This window comes from Lithohypha guttulata (assembly GCF_036872675.1).
Source record: "Lithohypha guttulata strain CCFEE 5908 chromosome Unknown scaffold_3, whole genome shotgun sequence".
In the NCBI taxonomy this organism is placed as follows: Eukaryota; Fungi; Ascomycota; class Eurotiomycetes; order Chaetothyriales; family Trichomeriaceae; genus Lithohypha; species Lithohypha guttulata.
This window is the reverse complement of record NW_027042752.1, coordinates 578,414-598,966: the sequence shown is the minus strand read 5'-3', so window position 1 is coordinate 598,966 and position 20,553 is coordinate 578,414. Positions and strand designations below refer to the sequence as shown.

Below are 20,553 nucleotides of genomic sequence, written 5' to 3'. Positions count from 1 at the left end.
ATGCTGCCTTCATGGCGCTGTGAGTTCATCAATAGTAAAGAAGACCTGAAGCTGATTGAGTATAGCACGATGGATGTTATAACACATTTTGGGTTCGGAGCGAGCTACAACATGCTGAATAAGCCCGACTTTAACCTCGAGTGGAAGGAGACAGTTATCGGCGGTTCCGCTAATGGCGTGTTCTTGCGTCAATTCCCGTGGGCATTCCCGGTCCTGAAAGCAACACCTCTGTGGTTACTCGAATACGGAAATCCGAAAGCCGCCAAACTTGTTGCGTGGCAGCACATGATCCGGAAACAAGTCGACGAGATTTTAGCCAAGAACGAAGTGGGCAAGAAAGCCGAAGGTACGATCTTCCAGACCGTCCTTGACAGCGACTTGCCGCCATATGAAAAGACCGCCGATCGGTTGCAAGACGAAGCGCAGACTGTGGTTGGCGCTGGTAGTGAGACGACAGCAAAAAGTCTCTCATTCATCCTTTTCTTCCTCACTGCCGATCCCTCGAAACGTCAACGGCTCAGAGATGAGCTCAAGACCGTTGGACCTGAGAATGACGGATCCTTTTCTCTTGCCAAGCTCGAGCAGCTGCCATACCTCGTAAGTGCATTATTGTGTATCTTATTTTCGGAAGCTAATATCTGTCTGATAGACTTCTTGTGTTTTGGAAGGCGTCCGAATGATATCTGGTGTCACAACACGTTTGCCTCGAGTAGCTCACGAACCGATGAAGTACCGGGACTGGGAAATTCCAGCAGGTACGCCAGTTTCACAGATGAACTATATGGTCAACAACGACCCTCGCATATTTCCAAAGCCGCTCGAGTTCCACCCGGAGAGATGGATTGAGGCTGAGAAGGAGGGCTTCCCGCTGCAAAGATATATGGTGTCTTTCGGCAAGGGGAGCCGTTCTTGCGTTGGAATCAATCTTGCATGGGCTGAGCTGTATTTGGCGCTCGCTTATGTCGTCTCCCGCTTCGACATGGAAGTCTTTGACACGACTGCAGAAAGAGATATCATGATCAACAAAGACTTTTTTGTGGGTATACCGAAGCCGGAATCGAAGGGCGTCAGAGTGAGGGTTGTAAAGGCGTGGTAACCATCACGTCTGTGTGATGTCCTGTACGGCAACGTAACTGGGGTAAAGTGAAGGTATGACTTGTGGAAGTCGCGTGAGAACAATACATCATTCCGAGTTCAGCCATAATAGCTGGTATAGATACACCATGACTCGTATACATCGGGCCATTACTGCGTGCTGGCACGCCTGGAAGTATTATCTTTGCATTTACACTTACGTCCCTTCGCCTACCATTACCCCCTTCGAACTTGGCTCCTGTCCTTAACTCGTGCTGAAACGCGTATGGAACATCTTACTCAGCTTACGCTATCATAGTTCTTTCAGGTCCACGCTTTGATCTCTAATCTTCTTTCCAGCTTTCCAGAGGATCCAGATGGGAGCAGCAAGACTCCAAGCATAAACGCCAGTGCGAAGATAGCTCCACGCCTCGCTCTTGGTGGTCATGTATAGCGCAGTATACACGACCCTAGCACAAATGTACTCCGCAGCTGCGAAGTTGAGGTCGTTGGGAGGGAGCTTGGCATAGTTACCTGCAATCTATCGTATCCACATATCAGCATTCACATTTCGATCGACACAGATCATGAGAACAGTCCGAAGAAGAATCTCTGGGTACGTACCATCGCACCAGCAAACAACGGGAATCCTTCTAAGGCATTGAGATGCGCGCCCTGGGCCCGTGCAAGGCTTTGCCAGGTCGCTTCGGGAAGCTTGGACTTAAGCAGGTCGAGATTGGCACGAGGAACAGTGTTGCTATAGGTGTAATTGGAAGCTGTCATGCCTCTAGCGAAAGCGTAGAGATGGGGTGGAAAAGCTAATGCGTAGACAATAGGTATTGAGAGGATGGAGTGATTCTTTTGTTGCCGGCTGAGGGCACCGGACGAATTTGAAGTAGAGGACATCGTGGTCGCAGATGTAGGAGCACTATCTTTGGCCTTTGTACCTGAATTTTGCTTTTTCGTTAGTGTATGCCACAGCTATGAGCCAGTGGTAATCGTTGGTATGAGGAGGGCCGCAACAGTGAGTGCCTCTCTTCCAACACGAAATTAACTGGCAATCAAATGCTGAGTTCATCAAGTGCACACTCGGAACACGCATTATAAGTCCTTTCCTCCTGTAATGCTCTTCGTTATGGTGCATCATGATATGTCGTGGTATGGAAGGATAACGTTATGCTGAGCGCCAAGAACGAGGCCAAGATCGAAATTCGGCGATATGTCTGGATATGCGTTTTTATTCAGCGAAAAAAGCGACAACGAAAGAATTGTGTGATTTAGCAATATACTCATAGTTGCATCCGCGGCGGCTGACAACTGCCGAAATGCCTACAAGTTCTCATACAACCACGCATGTTCGTCAACAAACTCAACCTCAAAATATGACAATAACTCCACAACTCGGAAAAAGATTTACTCATCGATGTCTGGCGAGACCAAAATTTCCTTCGATATTCCCTGTACCTTGCCAACAAAGTCCTCGAATGTTGCGGAATCGTCCCTGTCGCCCTTGACCAGAGTCGTACTGTGCTGCCTGTCTGGCAGGTTAACAGAGAGCACTAGCGTGGCAGACCTGTTCTCGGCGATACCTGCAACTTTTGCGTGAGCAAACAGGTGTTGGACGGTATTGCAGATGTCGACTGTCCTGCTGCGTATCGTCTCAGATTGTGGCGATCGTTTAAAGAGGAAGGTAGTCTTTTGCTCGATGGGTGGAGGCATGGGAGGGGCGCTCGGTGTCGATCAGGGCGGCGTTGGCAGGAAAGGTAGTTCCTCGTTTGCAATGCAGGGTTCCAAGGTTGGATCGGTGCGGTGGAGCTCAGGTGCAGCTCTGGTTGTAGGTATGGAAGTCAACGCTGGAGGTCCGTCTCTGCTCTTCGTGGTTCGCGTAGGCATTCGTGCTTGTTCTTGTTCTTTGAACCCCTGTATGGCACGTTTGACTATGTCGTTGGTATTAGGATTGACAGAATTCCTGCCAGGGATAAACACAACTACGACTGCCTGTCTGTTTTCGCTGATATTGTTGTTGCTCCCTTTGACAATAATTATCTGATGACGCGAGCCGTACTTGTATCGTGCAGCCAATAGCTGCTCGTCTGTATCCGTAGCTCGAAACAGCGATTGCTTACCGTTTGTCATGTGAATACCTCCTGCTTCGCGAAATAGTGAAGCACAGCTGGGAATAGGTTTCTGTATCCTCTTGCAGTGGTGCTCAAGTGCACGTCTAAGATATGGAGGGAAGGCGCGCAAAGAGTAGTCCCCATCGTTAAAGACAATGGACCTTAGTATGACCTTCTTCTTCGGCTTTGCTGGTTTCATCGATGGCGTCGACTGAGCTCTGCAGCTCCTCTCCATGGTTTGTACGATCAGATTGGTGGTGAAAAGTCGTTTAACTTTCGAATCATTTAGGAGGCTGACGACAATAGTATTTGGGATTCAGACATGATTGCTTGTGGGCGACCTTCACTTGAGAGGCCACCTTGTGGCATTTCGAGCCGATTGATGCATTACTTGGCGTCCATGTTTTCAATCGGACCAGAGGCCGCATGCGTCTATCTGGACCTCAACAAGCTGCAAAAGTCAAAGATAGTGTGCGTGAAAGCGTAACGTTAGCTTGAGCTGTTCATGTTTACTGAACCTTGAGGATTAGTCTGTGTGGCAGTGGTAGGTTATATAAGAGCAAAAACCGTCGATCGTGTATTCGTGGAGTTGTGTTGATGGGATGTTGTCCGTAGCCCTCTTTGTGCTGCCCATTACTGGTGTTTGCTCCTAGCGAAATGCTTGTATTATCGATATTGGCTTCTGGCTTCACTCAATTGATGCACACTCCAATCACTCTCTCGAGATCATTTTTGACAGACCAATTTCTTCCATCGAGTTTCTCCTTCCCCAATTCCTAGGCTGACGTTTTAGGAAGGCGCCGACTGCTCCTAGGTAGCCCTCATGCCTCAGGAAATACGCCTGCTTTTCTCCTTTTGACCAGAACTTGATGGCATAAGACAAGGTATTCATGGTCTGCGCGTGTCCTCTGATGAAAGAACCACCAAAGTAGATGTGCTTCAAGGCGTGCTTCTCTGATTGTAGATAGGCAATTTGACCGATATTATTGGAAATCGCAAAGAGTAGACTCCTGCTCATGTCCTCGATGCAGAAACCGTTTAGCTCTTCTGGATTCTCCTTTGCCAATCCCTCGCCGTCCTCTGCATTTCTTTCAGCAGCTCTCTTCTTCTTGAACACTTTGCCGAAAGTGCTAGCTATTGTGGTGCTCTTCAAGCCAGTTATATTTGTGTTGGCGCCGTATCCAGTCCCATAAATATCTCCAACCAATAAATCAACACCTGCATTGTCACCACGATCCGCCATCGCGAGCATCTCGTCGAAGGTTCGTGCTCCGGTGAGCAGAGACAGTATACCCCAAAATGTTCCACCGCCCAACGACGTGCCTCCTACGCGCTGAAATTGTCTAGGGCCAGACACCTTGATCATGGACACGCCGGAGCCTATGTTGACCAGTAAGTAGGGATATATATCAGCTTTTGGCTGTACAAAGTTCATTGGCTCCGTCTCGCTGAAGGCAAAGACTTCTCGTGGTATTTCGGTAATGAAGAAGTCCAGGCCTATTATCAAACAGTCCATCTCATCTTCACGCACCACATTGACCTGTAAGACGTCCTTCATCTTGTCGTAGAACCTAAAAGCTCCACCTCCAGTAGCCATAATACACAGATCTGCAGGTCTCGAGCCATTGAGCTTGGATTGCTTGTCTTTTAGGTTTTGTATAAAGGCAATACATTCGTCGATTCGATCGGTTTCGAAATTGAGGAAGTTCAGGCGCCCACCGACTATGTGTGAAGCAGGTTCGCGAGAAAAATAGACGAGCTTTGCCAGAGAACCTCCTATCTGCCACAGGTCAGCTCGAAGTGCTTCGGCTCAATGGACACACTTACATCCACAGCGACATGGCTCACAACGTCTGTATGGTGAGGCAGCCGGATGTCCTTCTGCTCCCAATGGACGAACTCGCTCCCGCCATTTCTGGTCGCAGTCTCGTCGTTGACTATGAATGCGCCCTCGACGTTGATCTTCACTGAAGCAGGTTTCGGTGGAGCTCTGGGCACGCGACTCGGGCTTGTCGGGTTATGATCGCTCGCAGGTGAAGCCGGGGCTTCTTGAGGAACTTGTAAATTCTGCTCGGATTGAGCCATGGTGACAACAACAGTTGACAAGCATTTCTACTGGTCGCTGTACAAATATGCTATCGGGCCAAAACACAAATAAAATTAATAGCAAACGGCCGCTCTCGAGAGCCGGAGCCTGAGGGCTTTCAGTGGTATCAGGAAAATAAATTTCATGGCACCTTTTGCTCACAATCTGTCATGCTCTTGTTTGCTCAGTAGCATCCAGTCTGTTTGGATGCCTCGCGCACGTCCGAAGCACACCAAGACCTCGGCCCGAATCGTCTCGTACAGTGTTCATTTCTAAGCAGTCTTGAGCAATAAACACCAGGGACTCTTCAGTTTCATCATGTCTCAATCAAATTCTACGAAATGATCAGGGAGGCTTGCGTCTGTTGCTTACAGCTTCCTCTTAACACAGAGGCAGTAGGTATTCCGGCCAGGGTGAGATTGGATTAGCTTCGACTTGTGGCTGTCGATGCCTTCTGCTGCGCCTTCCTCCAGAGTCAGCTCGGATACTGCACATTCATAACGATCTGTTCACTTCTTAGTGACTACAAGGCAGCAGCTATCTGGAGCTCATGAGTGAGTATATAGAGATCTGAAATAGACCTACAGTCCAACTCACAGGCACATTTTTCTGCTTTGTCCCTTTGTTGAGCTTCACAGCGAGTTCTTTCCAACGACTGGTTCTCACCCTAAATACTCATAAAATAGGAAGTCTTTCGCCTGCTTTGTCACAGTGTGCACCTCGGCCTCAGGTTTCAATCACCGATATGGTTTGCGAACAATATCAGCAAGATTCAACATCACATTTACCAAACGTGGCCTTCCTTGATCTACCGACAGAAATCCATCTGCTTATAACCGCGAAACTTCCTTATCCAGACCTATTGTCACTCACTTTGACTCACCCAAAATTCTACAATCACCCTTGCATCCGCACCTCAAAGACTGCTAGGGTCGACTGGCTTATCGATCGCACAACTCAACGTCTGCCGCTCCCGACTGCCTCAAAATGCAGGTGGTCATCGGATAGAGAGTTTGTTTCTAATCCAGAAGTCATTCGTTTCTTGCGACGGAGGAGACTACACTTGGAGTGTGCAGAAATTTTCTCCCGAGGTCTCAGTGGTGGCGGCTGTCTTGTGCTCGAAGGATGCATTTGTCCTCAGCTCGTTGAGGGCATGGAAGTCCTTGAGGACGAGGGTCGGACGCATATTTGGAATTTAGCAGCATTTAAGAAGCGTGCGAAATCACTCCGATCGCGACATTGCGAGAACATCGCTGCCATTTTGACCTCATGGCATATGGCTGTATCTTCACTCGTCATCGCGATTGTTGTGCATGTGACGGTCTTGTAGCTGGAGACAAGCAGCAGGCCTACAATGTTTCCCATAGTGTAACAGCGCAAATATTATGCAGAGATCATTTGAGACAATAGAGCAAGCTCCTCATAGACTTCCCGTCATTTTCCTCAGATGTGTGATGTTGCGGAGTTTACAAGAGAGTTGGGTCTTAGTACTCTTGCTACAGAGCTTCGACTCCACTTTATGCAGTCTCGAAGACGCGTCGCGTCGCCTGAAGAGGTGGAAGCCATCGGTTCTTGGAAGGCTCTCAGTGACTTTTGTTAATCCTGATTTGTTCATTGATTTGTTGATCGTTTTGCACCTTTCTCATAATTGTCGGGATCCCCGAGAAACAAGAACAGATCTAAGTTCTTGAAGATCGGCTATGTGAGCATAGGCTGTTCACAAGTGACAAATGTAGTGAACCTTTGACCAGCTCTCGATGGATGCACCACAAAACAACTATGATTCTGCTTCGACCATATCACAACAAATCCAGGATGACTCAACCGTCGACCCAAAAGCGATCATAAGTACCGACTCTCCAGGTATTTTGGAAAAGACGATCGAGTCGACTCCCGACGTTGACCTTCACCTAGCTGATGCTAGCAATGAGACAAGTACCGACAAGAAATTGTCTCATGGTCATGCATTGGAGGAGTCAGAATCGGAGGTGGAGGATATCATCACTATATATACAGGTACACCAGCAAACCTCAAATTATCTCTGAAGCTGTGAATGGCAAGCTAATCTGTCGAATCTAGCCAAGCAGCTCGCGAAGCCCGACAACAAAGCCTTTTTCACGACGAAATCTAGACTTGACGAACATCCAGACTACAGTTCGACCACTAGCGAGAGCGACAATGATCAGCTGGCTACTGCGGACGCGAAATTCTTCTTGACATCTGATCTCTCTAAAACTAAGACTGCTTCTTATACTCCTTCATATACTACTTCAGCTCATGCAACAGGCCTAGTCAGACCAAAACTCCAGCATTCCCTGGACAAGGAACGTTATGACCAAGCCCATGCTGATGAAGAAACTTACAGTTCGTGCATAAAATGCATGATAGGACATCAATCATGCAACAGAGGACTACCGTATTGTCAGAGATGTACAAAATCTGACGAGTGTGTCTACTTTGAAAGATCCAAATTTAAGAACTACGGTGAGATGATTGCGCAGTACCGCGCAAGCGACAAAATAGTCACAGTGACTCATCCGCGAAGAGCAACATCAATCAATGTTCGTAAAAGCTGCAATTTACCAAGACCGAGCTCTGCTTCTGTACGAGACAGAATCAAATGGCTAGACAGCAATGACTTGCTATCCGAGAGACAGTGTCCAGAGACTATCGTTAAACTCATCGAGAAATATTCTGCACAATTTGAATCTACTGTAGCTGCCAATATCTGGCCGACTACTAAATCCTGTAAGTTCGATCTGGGTAGAGCGGTTTTCTTCGCGGACGGGGAAACGAAGCGGGAAATCCCTGCAGCAAGATATCTGTACGGTAGTTCTCGGCAATTTTTCGTTGTGTGGCTGCCGGCAGAAGAGCCAGGTGACTTGCTCACACCTGCCATCTGCAAATTCAAGGTTTACAATAATTCAAGTCCGGAGCTGATGAACGGCAGAGCCTGTAAGCCTGTACTATGGTCAACATGGGTCCCTCAAGGAGTTGAACAGGAACCGAGAACTGTGATACGATATCTTGAAGATATTCGACCCGACAGCAAGCGTTCTGCGGCGTCAATGGCAGGCGATGCCTTGAGCAGACTCGAAGCTTCGCCCAGCAGCGACCCTTGGCACCAGGTTTCGCAGATCCTGACATCCGGTCTTTCTGGGAATGTGAAGAGGCAGAAGCTGTATCAGGGCAAAGTTCCATTAGAGACAGCTAGTTCTGCGACAGCACGAGCCCTGGGAGGACGCCCTAGTACTAATACTCAATCATCGAATCCATCTCCAGGGGCTTATCCTGCTGGAAGTTCACAAACCCGAAAATCTCTGCGTCAATTGGACGACCACACGAGCACCAAGTCTTCTCTTCAGTACCAGACACCTGGAGCTATAGATGTGACTTGCATTTTTCAGGACCGTGCAGGCCAGGTATGTGGGTCATACCCATATGAAGAGTGCGATACTGCACAGAAGCTATTCGATGTTGCATGTGTGGCTCAAATAGCCCAGATTGAGCCTCCAGCAACAAGACTTTTAAAAGTACGTTTTGAAGGTGGTGCTGAAGGTCGCGTGCGTCCGGACAACCAGAAAGACTACGAGAGTGTTTTTGAAGCGGAACTCAACAAGCTGTTACAGGGACGAGGTAGCAGAGGAGGGTCCAAGGTATTCATCTCGCCCTACCTCTAGGCCAACACAATCAGAGCAGCAGCTTCAAGTTAACTCGTCAAGTCTTTTTTTATTCGACAGAGAAAGCAGAAAACCGCCTGCCTTTCCCACTAACCATATGCAAGCTAGTGAAGTGCGGCAATAGCCGACTTGAACGTGTGAGCTCACACCCTGATCAGGCAACTTTTTCGGAGGGTGCCATGCAGGTATTTCTATTTACTATTTCCCCATACTCTCCACGTATTCGTTTATCTCCCTCGAAATCCTCTATTTATGGTCAGTCTGTATCAGAGACAGCCTTGCCGTGAGGAGGATATGTTTGCACTCTCGAGCAGCGCCTTGGCTGCGTGTTCTCGAACCGAAGCGAATTTTGGAAACTGTGCTGCCTGGCAGCTAAGTACCAGGGGCATCCAAGACGACCCCTACGTTTTCTCGGTATCCCTAGCCGCTCCATATGCATGAGCTTCACACCTGCCATTACCGCAAGCCAGCACTAACAGGCGAATTCGGATACGAGTTGCAAGATGTCAAATAAAGAATGCCTTGAAGGATGGACAGGCTTCGCGTGCCTGTGCTGCAGTGTTGCGAAATATATGATGAGCTGCTGATCCTCTTGATATACGTAGCTCACTGACCAAACTCTCAGATACTAGCACATGTGGGCATCAAACTCAATTAGCCGACATGCCTGGACAAGCACGTCCACCAGGTGTAAGTAATTTTTATATCTACCAGCCTGCCCATGGAGCGTCAATTGCATTTGCCATACTATTCACGATCTCTGGGACCGGTCACATCTGGCAGAACAATCTCAAGTATCGATCGTACCGGATCGGCTTCCTCCTACCATGGGCTGCCTTTCTATTCACAGCTGGATTTACCCTCCGCGAATATGGCAGCTACAACACCGACAACCTAGGCGTCTTCATCGCATCGCAAGTGCTACTTTTCATAGCACCACCTGTCTACAATGGTGCTGTGAGTGACTCCATGCCATTACAAGTGGCTCGACTATCGGGTCCAGCAATGCCAAACAAGAGTATTGTTGCTTACATGACGGCAGAACTATTTCATCTTCGGCCGAGCTCTCTACTACCTGCCCTACCTATCCTTGATCCACCCCGGCCGGGTATGGACTACATTTGTTGCCCTTGATGCAGCGGCAGATGTCGTCGCAGCGAATGGAGTGGTGAGGGTAGCCAACGCCAGAGCAGAACCATCTGCAATCAAAGCCGGGCTTGATCTGGTCAAGATCTCTCTGTTCCTGTTGATGGGGATGTTCTTGGCCTTCATGGGTATGTACAGCTTTGGACAAAGGAAAAGCTTTACTGACCTCAACAGCACTGAACATCCACTTCCACTATCGAGCAGTCAAAGCAGGTGTCTTCAACTACAAATTAAAGGTCATCATGTACGAGCTCTACGCCTCCAACCTTCTGATTCTCCTGCGAAACTGCTTTCGAACAGCCGCATTCTTCTACCCATGGCATTCGCTAGCGAACGGCAAAGAGTGGCCATTGTGGGTCTTCGAGTTTGTGCCGATGGTTGTTAATACCTATCTGATGAATATCTATCCACCTGCAAAATACCTTCCAGCGAACCATAAGATTTACCTTGCCATGGACGGGAAAACAGAGCTTGAGGGTCCAGGCATGGTTGACAAGAGGCATTTTCTATGGACTCTGTTTGATCCTTTTGACATCAAAGGGATTGTGCAAGGAAAAGATCAGAAGAACAGATACTGGTTAAGCGATGGTATTGGTGGTCCTTTGATTGAGGCACAATCCAGTGGAGCGGAACTGTCTGTGATTCACCAAGGTGGGCAGACCGTGAAGACTGAGGCATAGGTGTGGTGGAGATTCATACGGCGGTGGAGTACGTATATGTGTTCTAGGCCGGAAATTTGTCGCAACACAACCAGATCAAGAACAGTGACCGCTTCGGTGAACGTTCATACACAGGTATACTCAGGCTCATCTTTGTAATCATTGCGCACCCGAGAAGTGCTTCTTGACCTCAACTCTTGCATCCCACTTGTCAATACTTTGGAAGTGGCTCGTCAGGTTGTTGACTCTAACCATAATGAATATAAACGCGTACAACGCGTACAATTTCCATTGAGGCATCGGCATGTCAGGATCAGCCCACGCCAATGCCCTTGTCCTGATCGTGTCAATCCTTGCATGTCGTAGGTTGTACAAGCTAGCGATAGACTTGTCGATAGCTAACGTCGTATCATGTCGTTCCAAGTAGCCAGCTACCAGGAGCGCCAACGTCTGTCCATCCTCGAAAGCTTGGCTGGAACCTTGTCCGCTTCTGGGAGGCAGAGCACTGTATTGATTAGCTCCAGCCTCGCAACAATTAATGATTTTTGGAAAGTGGGAATGGGTTGTGCAAGTACGAAGCGTGAATGGCACTTACTGCGCAGCGTCGCCTACCAATACGCATCCGTTCTTGCCCCAGTACGGCAACGCCGGCATCACAAAGACGGGATAAACGTTGTCAATAGCAGCCTTTTCAATGCATTTGTCAATCAGAGGGTCGGTCCAACCACGGTGACGCTCTCGAAGCTCCTCGTGAAGGAGGTCATAGTCGTGGTCAAGTCCACGTTTCAGAAGAGGCGTCTTGAAGATGGACCAAAATAGCAACTTGTTCTTGTCCGATTGTGTCAAGCCAGTATAGCCGAAGTTGCCGCCTGAACCCATGACGAAGATCATGCTTGGATCGTCAATTAGATGCTGGGGTATGGCCAGATCGAGTACTCCTCCAACAGCCGACATCCCGCTATGACAGTCAGCAGAGGAACTTTGAAGGGAGAAGGCCTTACGAGTACTGGGCATCGTAAGCTTCACCGTTGGCGAACATTTCTTTCCTGACTATACTGCCTACACCATCAGCGCCGACGACGAGATCTGCTACTTCTGGAGGACTCCCGTCCTCGAAATTAACGACTGGTCTAGCTCCATCTCGTGCTTTGACCCTTGATATCGTCTTGTACACAATCATGTCTTCAGGCAGACATTGCATGAGACAATCAACGAGAAATGGGCGTGAAATAGGCAAAACGTCGACGTATTCGCGTCCCAGGGCGAAGTCGCTCGATGTCTTCCATATGAAATGGTCGCAAGGGAAGCCAGCATTGTAGACCTTTTCTCTGAGCCCGGTGTTCAAGTCGTCGAGGACACGCAAGCCATTTGATTGAAGTCCCAGCCCAGCTCCTAGCTTCCGACGACGTTGCGAGGACTCTGCGTGATCGGGCTTGTCGTAGACTTTGATCTCAAGAGGATGGTTTGTGATGTACTTGCGTAGAGCGAGGGCTGAGCTAAGGCCGCTGAGGCCACCGCCGATGATGATAACTTTCATGTTCCAGTGTATAAGCTAGCCAAGTGGAAAAGCATTGAGAGAAACCCAGGTCAACCGACATTGTGTCCAGAAGGACTGTTTTATACCTCAAGAGCATTTTTGTTGCCTCCGAAGAATTGCGAAATAGCTATACTGATGCCAAAGTCACAAGGAAGAGGATCATGAAATCGAATGCTCGAATAAGTGGCTCTTTTCGAAAACGGTTTAGTCTCCACTGGAAGCTCGGCCAAAGATACGGTTGCTCATAAAGTGCCTTCACGTCACGAAGAGGGTTCGAGTTTCGAGTCTAACTGCCAGAGTCTGTAATGAAGTCGTCGTGGGAAGACTTAATGGTCCTCCTCGTGTGACGCTCGGTAGGATGGTTGCAACAATATCGCAGGTTTCTTATCTCGAAGCCGAAGACTGACACTGTCAATGCCTTGCTAATGAGTCAATGCATTTTCTGCATGAGCTACAGTACTGCTGTACTCAAATATGCAGTGCCGTTTCTCTTTCGCCCAAAGACTTCAATTGCAGACTTCTGGTTCCGCAGAATATTATAGCCTCAGACCGTGTCAAAGAAAAGGACATTGTTCATTACCTCATCTGTAAGGGGCCTCATGATAAGCCATCGAGCAGAGCAGGCCAAGTACGGCAAGAATCTACATTCGTATCAGTAGTATGGGTAGGGTCACACCACCAACGTGTTCGGTAACCTGCCAGTAAAGTCGTCCTTTCCAACAGATATCGTTCGAGTGAGGTGGAGCAAAGTGTTTTGACAAGTGATGGAGCTCGGAGCTTCGCTGTGCCAAAATCCTGGTGCCTGAAACCTTCTCCAAGCCACATCCAGGATGCCCCACCTCCAGGGCAACACCATAGCTGAACATATCGTCTACCTCTGTGCTCATCTCTGGATACTACGTTGTTCTTTTTAGGCAGCACAGTTCCAGCGACAACTCTAAACATGGTCCGAAGTACTATAGAAAAGCGCAATCGTGATGTTGCAGATTACCTTGCGCAGACAGGTATCAGCGACCAAGACACATCAGTACCATCAAGCAGTAAATCTACCCAGCAATCTGCAGTATTAGCACAACAACTGGCTTCAGAATCGTCTTGGGCTGATAGATACGTACCTTCAAGGTCCGACGAGGCAAGCATGGGTCGTGATACTGTCTCGGTCGTCAGTAATGGTGATCCGTCAGCAAGCACGTATGCCACGCCAGAGGATGCACCTCCGACGTATGAACTTGCTACCAGTGACCGGAACACGATATACACGCCTCCGGCTTCAGAGGCTTCATACTCGACACGAGCGTCGATACCGTTAGGTGCAGAATCACAATCACTCGGAAATGACCGGCATGTCTCACTTTCAGGGCGGCAGGAGCTTGTGCCTGCTGGTAGCTCCGAGGTGCGAGTCCAAGGCGAACCCCAAATTCCGATAAGACCTCCTTTCGCTCCAGGCAAGCATTATGAGCGTCACGAGACCAGTCAACCCATCCATGGAACATTCACCTTACACGATAGCCTGGATCTCAGCACAACCAGTGGAAGCATTGGCATCAGTATCGATGTGATGCCAGGACCATATCCAGCTACATTGAAGCTCAAGAGCACATCTGGAAGCATCAACGTTACAGACAAGCAGTACGACGTTGCACAATCTCGTTGGGGATCTCGGCAAAATTCCAGTTGTGGTCCTAGAGGTCCTGGACCATTGAGTTTTCTATTTGGGTGGGCACGACAACGTCAGGATGAGGTCCGGACCATCGAGCAGCCACCAATACCAAGCAGCGATGATCCCAGGAAACAGGCGGGTCAAGATGGCTTCCCCTTACCACAGCAGCAAGATCCAGAAGTTGAACAAGTCCCACGTGGCGCGCGAGTCATTCATACAACGATCGAGACGTCGAGTGGTAGCGTCAATGCTCAACTCGTACTTACTCCAGGCTCAGAAACCAGGATAAGCACAAGCTCCGGGAGCATAGGTCTGCGACTTGCAACTACTGAGAGCAGGTCAAGGACGCTCAAATCTGCTGCAACAGATCTGAGAAGTTTCCTCTCGACACGATCCAGTAGTGGCTCGCAGAACATCCACATTACAACTGGCTATACTGACCCCTCGTCAGGTGCCATCATCAGTGCCTGTCAGGCAAGGCATCATTGTACAGGCTCATCGTCCGTGTTCGCATACTATCCTCGAGAGTGGATTGGACTAGTTCATGCTAGCGTTGGTGGGAGCGGCAGTATTGGTGTTAGAGGTAATGGTTTGGAACACGACCGGAGAGGCAATAAGGAGGAATATGCTTGGAGGGGTGTTGAGTTTCCAGATATTGACAAGGCGATTGAGCTGCGTTGTGATGGAAGTGGAAGTATAGGTTTTAATTGCTAGTATTTCGAGCTCGGAACATTGAATGCGACTGAATTTATCAGCCTTGACGGATCAGCTCGTTGCAGTGGTGATGAATTGTAGTGGTGAGTAGCAATAAAGAAATTTGGTGTCGATCGCGAGCCACGTTTAAGCTACCTAGCCACGCTCCGTGATCCACTATCAGGGCTGTTTCCCAAGCACGGTTTCAAATCAAAGGTTGCGACAAAGGTTCCGACAGCTCGTTGGCCGCTAGATAGTCGCCAGCAGAACGATCTTCTTGTCGTGACAATAAATAAATTTCTTTACTATTCTTGTCAAGTGCAATGCAGTATTGTAACGGGCGGCCAGTCCTGGACAATGCACAGCCCCTGCCGCACAGACCAGTGTCTAACTTCGCTGCTAGAATCTGTACGTGATTTGGTGCGCACCCGTAGCAAGAGACCGAACGACCATTCTGTGTGCCTCAAGGAAGCTGTCCTTAGTGTCTCGATCTGAGGAGGACAGCAAAGGCAATCCACGGAGTCACTCGCAGCTCGAAAACATGTCTGGTTTCAATAATACAATGGACTGTTCAGTCGCACCTGCAACAACTTCCTCAGACGCAGGCATAGCAGGAACTGGAATCCTGCTAGCTTTCATCATGACCGCTACACTTGCTCTCCTTCTCTCCTCCTACATTGTTGTGTCCGAGGCCTTTATGGCGTCCTCCCCACGAACAATATCTCGCAAACTCCTCTCTGGCCTGTCTGATCAACAACCGGTGCAAGGCATAGCCATTCAAGCTCTCGGTATAGCAAGAATTCACGACCTGGTCGCATACCACTTCTTCATCATCTGGATGCTGAGCCTGCTAAGTACAGCAACAAATTTTGCTGCACTTCTGGCGCTCGTCCAAGACTTCAAGAGAGATTGGATGTTGAGATGGCTGAGACAGGCTGCAATGTTTGTGAGTCTTTGCTTGACTATCATTTTCGGTGTCTTCATTTTCGAGGTCAACTTGAAGTCTTTGCCCTCCACGTTGCCTGTCGGTTGTATTTGGGAAGATTATGCGAAAGAGCCGGAAGAAAAGGGCAATAACCCACTTGCAGTGGCTGGAACCATTGCAGTAATAGCGTCCAGCACGATCCTATTCATACTGGGTACTTGGTACCTCCACCTAAGGAAGCAGGTTTGGGGTCGATTTGTCCAGGTTTTGAGCTTGCTTGTGCTTTTTGCTACTGCGATTGCAGCAACTACAAGAGTAGTGGTCATCTCTCAAGCCTTTGGCACACCCAGCGTTCAACTATCTGACGAGAACGAAAAGACGTGGACTTTCGGGCAACTATTGGCTATGTTGATGCTCGTTCTGCCATTCATATCGGCGTTGGAGATATCGAGAGGAGAGTTACGGGTGCCCAGCTGCGAGCCAGAACAAATCGAGACCGATCAAGTGCCTTTGACAAGTTCGGGGAGGACGGCCGTTAATCACAATAGGTACTCGTATCAGCCGAATCCCTTTTTCAAGTGAGATGCGCATTTGAAGGTCAATCCTTGTCGAGCTCATGTTCTTCTTGTAGTATCTTTCGAGTCCTTTCGCGCAAGTATGCTCGCAATAGCTTCTTCAATCTCTTCATTGGCCTCATCTTCAGTCATACCCTTTCCATCAACGCCCAATCCACCTCTTATCATCTTCCTTGCATCCGCCAAACTATTAATATCGAGATACCACAATGTTCCTCCTGTAGCCAACATAGCCACACTCAGCACATTTATTGTCGCTATATTCAGCGCTTCCACTGCTTCGAGCGCACCACTGACATTCTTCGCTTGCTCCGCATTGTTTGTAGGGGCGTCCTTGAAAAACGCTGCTTGCGATGCTATGCGCCTCCTGCTAAGAGATCGTCGAGTCGTGATGATTGAGAGACCAAAGAAAGCTAGACCAGCTGCAATGATGAGTTTGTTGCGCCGACGGCCTTCTTCTTGTATCTTGGCACAGTCTGCAGGTAAACTGTCGCCCGTAGGAGCAGCTGCTTCGGAATCGATGGGCTTTGTAAAGGACGATGGCTCCTCAAGAAGCCGTCTTTCATGAGGCTGCGCCTGAGTAGGATGTGGTCTGAGAGAATCGGCTGGTGGTGGAAATTTGAAATTCGAGACGAAACTTGAAAACCAGGACATGATGAAGAGCGCTAGTTGTTAAACAGACAACGTACAAGAAGTAGAACAAGAAGAGAATGGTGAATGTGAGTTGGTCAATAAAAGAGTATCCGTTATTATTGAGCTGCGCTATCATTTCGCGGTTCTCAATTTAGTTCCGCATGCCGCGAGTGTCCAAATTAGCGGCACGACCCCTGTAGTGTTAGCTAAGCAGGTTGCCCCTGAACCGCCTGGACAGTAAACTCGAGTCTACTGCAGTATAGCGTGCTATACCGTCTTGACGTGTCTTATCTGGAATGAATACTGCAGCTGTCCTTGGGGCAGGCCCGTAGACACGATACAGGTATTGCTTATACGATGGGCCTCGCTTAACTTCCCGTAAACTCGTGGCCTACATACCATTCCAGCCATACCTTCTAGAATCCATGTCTTCACTATACCACTGCATTGCTTTTCCTCGAAGCAAGGAAGGTATCTCTTGCCAGCAGCTCACCGCTAATCAGAGAAGAGACCTTATCGCTCAGTCAGGCGAGTAACCCCAGCTTCAAGCATGAGTGCCACCAATCTTGTCCTCAGCTCAAATGCCATCCGATTCGAAACTCCCTAGGCATTGCTGATGCAGCCGAACCAAGCGTACAGCTTGTACGAAACACGAAGGGACTATCTCAACAGGGCTTCGCAGCCTGCCTGTCCAAGGACCTCGGATAGTAGCTGTTGATTCCGCAGACTAAGCTCATGGTCAAAGCCTTGTGCCGTCCTCCTTGTTCTGCACAGGCTTCAATGCCGAAGTGCTTGTGGATCTCATGGTCCAAGCATGATCAAAGGAGCGTCTTCACGCCGCTACTGCTTTCAGACTTGTTTCGTGGATCAGTAACTTGATCAATTCGATGAACCTCGTCCACTATCTCTGCTCACTCGGCTCTTCTCGCTCACTCTTGAAGATGAGGTGCTGTACAGACACTCAACCAGCCCGAGTTCTGCCCAAGGTCGCAGATGCCTTGTGTTTGACTGAAAGGTCTTGAAGAGATCTCAATGGTGTTCGCGGGTGGAACAAACACTTGCGCAGCATCAACGATAGCACAACAGGGATGGAGATTGCTTCTGCCAGGCTTGGTATGACATCATATATTATACATTTTCATTTTGGCTCCTCAACGGCCACACAGATGAATCCATGGATTCGGGAGCCATGCTGAGCTCCGCTGGCGCAATGGTAGCGCGCTAGACTTCTAAACGAAGTCCATCTAGAGGCTCTGGGTTCGAGTCCCAGGCGGAGTGCCATTCGAGTCTTTTTTGTCCGGCTGGTTGATGATTTTTTTGTTCAGAATTGAGCGAATGGCAGGAATCCTTCCCGACAAGAAGTCCGGAGCTCCGAGACGCTCTTTTACTAAGCTTCGTTAGCAGGTGATAATGCTTCATGTTGAGGACAACGTGCTTTGCCGGTGCTGAGGTTCAGGGGGTCCAAAGTGCTGTTCTCTGTACCAATAGACAAATACCATCATACCAATTACATGTCTAAAACGATGAACTCATGGACAACGACCAGTTCCTCATGAGCGTCGTTGTGGTGTCCTCCCGAGGCCGCTAGTTATGTGCATCTGAGAAAGTCGATTCGATGGTATCAGTGAGTCTGGTATCGAATTCTCACAAGCAGTTGGAGAAGGGCCAGATACCGTGCCAGTCGAACGAGTATTTCAACTTAACACACTCATTGATGCTGTCCCTATCCCCAGGAAGCGAGCCTCTAGCTACAGCGGGTGGCAGCAACACCTGTGGAAGACCTTACGGGAGACATCGAAACATGTAGTGTCTTCCTCGAGGATGATTGTTACAGTGGCCCCGACGATAAGGACGCTTTCGAACCGCGTAGGAGATCATATAAAGAACTTTCAGAACACGTGGGCATATTTGGCAAGTCGCTACACCAGTGTGCCGTATCTATACCAACATGGGCACAGGCTCGACCAAGACCTTATCACCGCGTTCGTTACGTCCGTCCCCACGAAATACCGCAACGACTTCTTCCTTCGTGCTGTCATGATGGCAATCTTGGAAGCAGTATAGATTGTTTACTTCGACTCAATGGAGGTGGATGTCTACGACGGCAGTGATGTGGTATCCTGGGTTCGACGAGTGCGACCAAAGGATATGCCGGCAGCGCCTTAGAAGGGCTGCGATCGGGCATGTCCTACGCGTCGAGGCGTCGGTGTTCCCATCTGGACAAAAAGGAAGATTAAATTCTGTTCGATGTCAACAAAAACGTAGCCGACGCTGAGATGAACCATCAAGAGAAGATCGACGTCTGCTTCGAGATTCGTTCTAACCTCGTTCCAAACTTGTTCTAACCTCGTTCTAAACTTGTTCCAACCTCGTTCCAAACTTGTTCCAACCTCGTTCTAATCTCGTTCCAAACTTGTTCTAACCTCGTTCCAATCTCGTTCTAAACTTATTCTAACCTCGTTCCAACCTCGTTCCAACCTCGTTCCAACCTCGTTCCAACCTCGTTCTAACCTTATCGTAAAGTCATTTCTATCACCTCATCATAAGCAGCATTAACGACGGCGTCGAGAACGGCACGAAACCACTTAAATCATCACGCAGACTGGCGAGCTCGGCCTCTACTTGTGTATACGGCTGTGCCAACTTCTTGCCTTCACTTTGGTTGATAAGCTCTTTCAAAGCACTATCTTCTTCTACTGCCCATGGCCTCTTCACGACCTTATTAGTCTTAACTTCTTGCTGGAAATATGTCGCACAACGCTTCGATGAGATAGGCTCGCTTCCTTAATTACGAACCTATGCTGCTAACCGCTCACCCATAGTATTCAGAGTTGTTTTACTACCTACATATTGTTCGGCAATTACTCTTCCATGTTGCTTCTCTGCACTTATAAGCTAACGCTCCCGTACCTTTATACTCTTCCCACGAGGAAACAACTCTTCTATATCAAGCCTGGCACGAGCAGGTGTGATATCGTATCCTAGATTCGATAGAGCCTCTCTGTATCTCGAGATTTATATGCCTCGCGGCAGGGTCTTTATTTCCTCCCTCGAGAGCATTGTCTCGGCGAATATATCTGCCGCTGATACGTTGCCAACCGCTTCGGTCAGACAATCTGTCTGACAACATCACTTTGACCAGAACTGGTTGACAGATATATTCTGATGATTGTGCTTTTATAGATCTCGCACTTACAGGGTGAATAGTCCCGCCTTCGTGTATAGATCTCGTACAGTACTCTCTTCCACCCTTTCTTGAATTCGGTTGCGACGTGCACGATCAGTCGATTGAAGTCGTTGCCGTCACGATAAAATTCTCTGGTCTTAGCGTTAGTCAGTAGTAGGACGTCCGCTTCGTCTATCGACAATACCGTGCTACAGTGTGATATGTCCACGTTTCCGGATAGAGCACTCCTGCTGTATACTCTTGCTGCTTACACGTGTTTAATCCCATGGACAATGCGAGCAAGGTTGGCTTAACAGTTTTCTGACAGGTCACAAAGTGAACCGTCTATATGGTGAGCAGGAGGCCGGCACCCACGACCATTGTTCTGGCGTCCTCCAGAAACAAAACAAGTCAATTCGTTGCATCAATGAATGCGCTCAACTCGATTTGACGATATCGGTAAGGTATAGTGGTACTGTATTTTACATACTGCAAGCACCGAGCAAATGAGGTCACACCAATGTGGGGCCAATTCTATGTACTGTACAACAAAAGATGGGAAAGGGCGTTGAATACGTCATATCCTGGTGAAACGTTTCGT

At 48.6% G+C, this 20,553-nt stretch overlaps 7 protein-coding genes and 1 non-coding gene across 8 annotated transcripts; 4 read left to right on the top strand and 4 right to left on the bottom strand.

Moving 5' to 3' along the window:
- Positions 1-69: 69 nt before the first annotated feature.
- LTR64_004007 (uncharacterized protein) lies at positions 70-1,096 on the top strand (the record flags this gene model as incomplete). The annotated part of the gene is made up of 2 exons (XM_064898356.1): positions 70-597; positions 650-1,096. 2 exons carry the CDS (start codon positions 70-72, stop codon positions 1,094-1,096), a joined length of 975 nt encoding a protein of 324 aa, XP_064754313.1.
- Positions 1,097-1,387: 291 nt separating this feature from the next.
- On the bottom strand, positions 1,388-1,980 carry LTR64_004006 (uncharacterized protein; the record flags this gene model as incomplete). The annotated part of the gene is made up of 2 exons (XM_064898355.1): positions 1,388-1,615; positions 1,699-1,980. 2 exons carry the CDS (start codon positions 1,978-1,980, stop codon positions 1,388-1,390), a joined length of 510 nt encoding a protein of 169 aa, XP_064754312.1.
- Positions 1,981-3,903: 1,923 nt separating this feature from the next.
- Positions 3,904-5,276, bottom strand: LTR64_004005 (uncharacterized protein; the record flags this gene model as incomplete). The annotated part of the gene is made up of 2 exons (XM_064898354.1): positions 3,904-4,971; positions 5,019-5,276. The coding sequence occupies 2 exons, from the start codon at positions 5,274-5,276 to the stop codon at positions 3,904-3,906; spliced, it is 1,326 nt and encodes a 441-aa protein (XP_064754311.1).
- Positions 5,277-9,621: 4,345 nt separating this feature from the next.
- On the top strand, positions 9,622-10,784 carry LTR64_004004 (uncharacterized protein; the record flags this gene model as incomplete). The annotated part of the gene is made up of 3 exons (XM_064898353.1): positions 9,622-9,915; positions 10,001-10,232; positions 10,279-10,784. The coding sequence occupies 3 exons, from the start codon at positions 9,622-9,624 to the stop codon at positions 10,782-10,784; spliced, it is 1,032 nt and encodes a 343-aa protein (XP_064754310.1).
- Positions 10,785-10,922: 138 nt separating this feature from the next.
- LTR64_004003 (uncharacterized protein) lies at positions 10,923-12,300 on the bottom strand (the record flags this gene model as incomplete). The annotated part of the gene is made up of 3 exons (XM_064898352.1): positions 10,923-11,268; positions 11,359-11,721; positions 11,765-12,300. The coding sequence occupies 3 exons, from the start codon at positions 12,298-12,300 to the stop codon at positions 10,923-10,925; spliced, it is 1,245 nt and encodes a 414-aa protein (XP_064754309.1).
- Positions 12,301-13,438: 1,138 nt separating this feature from the next.
- Positions 13,439-14,249, top strand: LTR64_004002 (uncharacterized protein; the record flags this gene model as incomplete). Its single annotated transcript, XM_064898351.1, is given in 2 exon segments — positions 13,439-14,218; positions 14,232-14,249. 2 exon segments carry the CDS (start codon positions 13,439-13,441, stop codon positions 14,247-14,249), a joined length of 798 nt encoding a protein of 265 aa, XP_064754308.1.
- A 1,943-nt stretch (positions 14,250-16,192) lies between these two features.
- On the bottom strand, positions 16,193-16,807 carry LTR64_004001 (uncharacterized protein; the record flags this gene model as incomplete). The annotated part of the gene is made up of 1 exon (XM_064898350.1): positions 16,193-16,807. One exon carries the CDS (start codon positions 16,805-16,807, stop codon positions 16,193-16,195), a length of 615 nt encoding a protein of 204 aa, XP_064754307.1.
- A 1,175-nt stretch (positions 16,808-17,982) lies between these two features.
- On the top strand, positions 17,983-18,064 carry LTR64_004000. The gene has a single exon. It is a non-coding gene; the product is annotated as a tRNA-Arg (tRNA).
- The last annotated feature ends 2,489 nt before the right edge of the window (positions 18,065-20,553 follow it).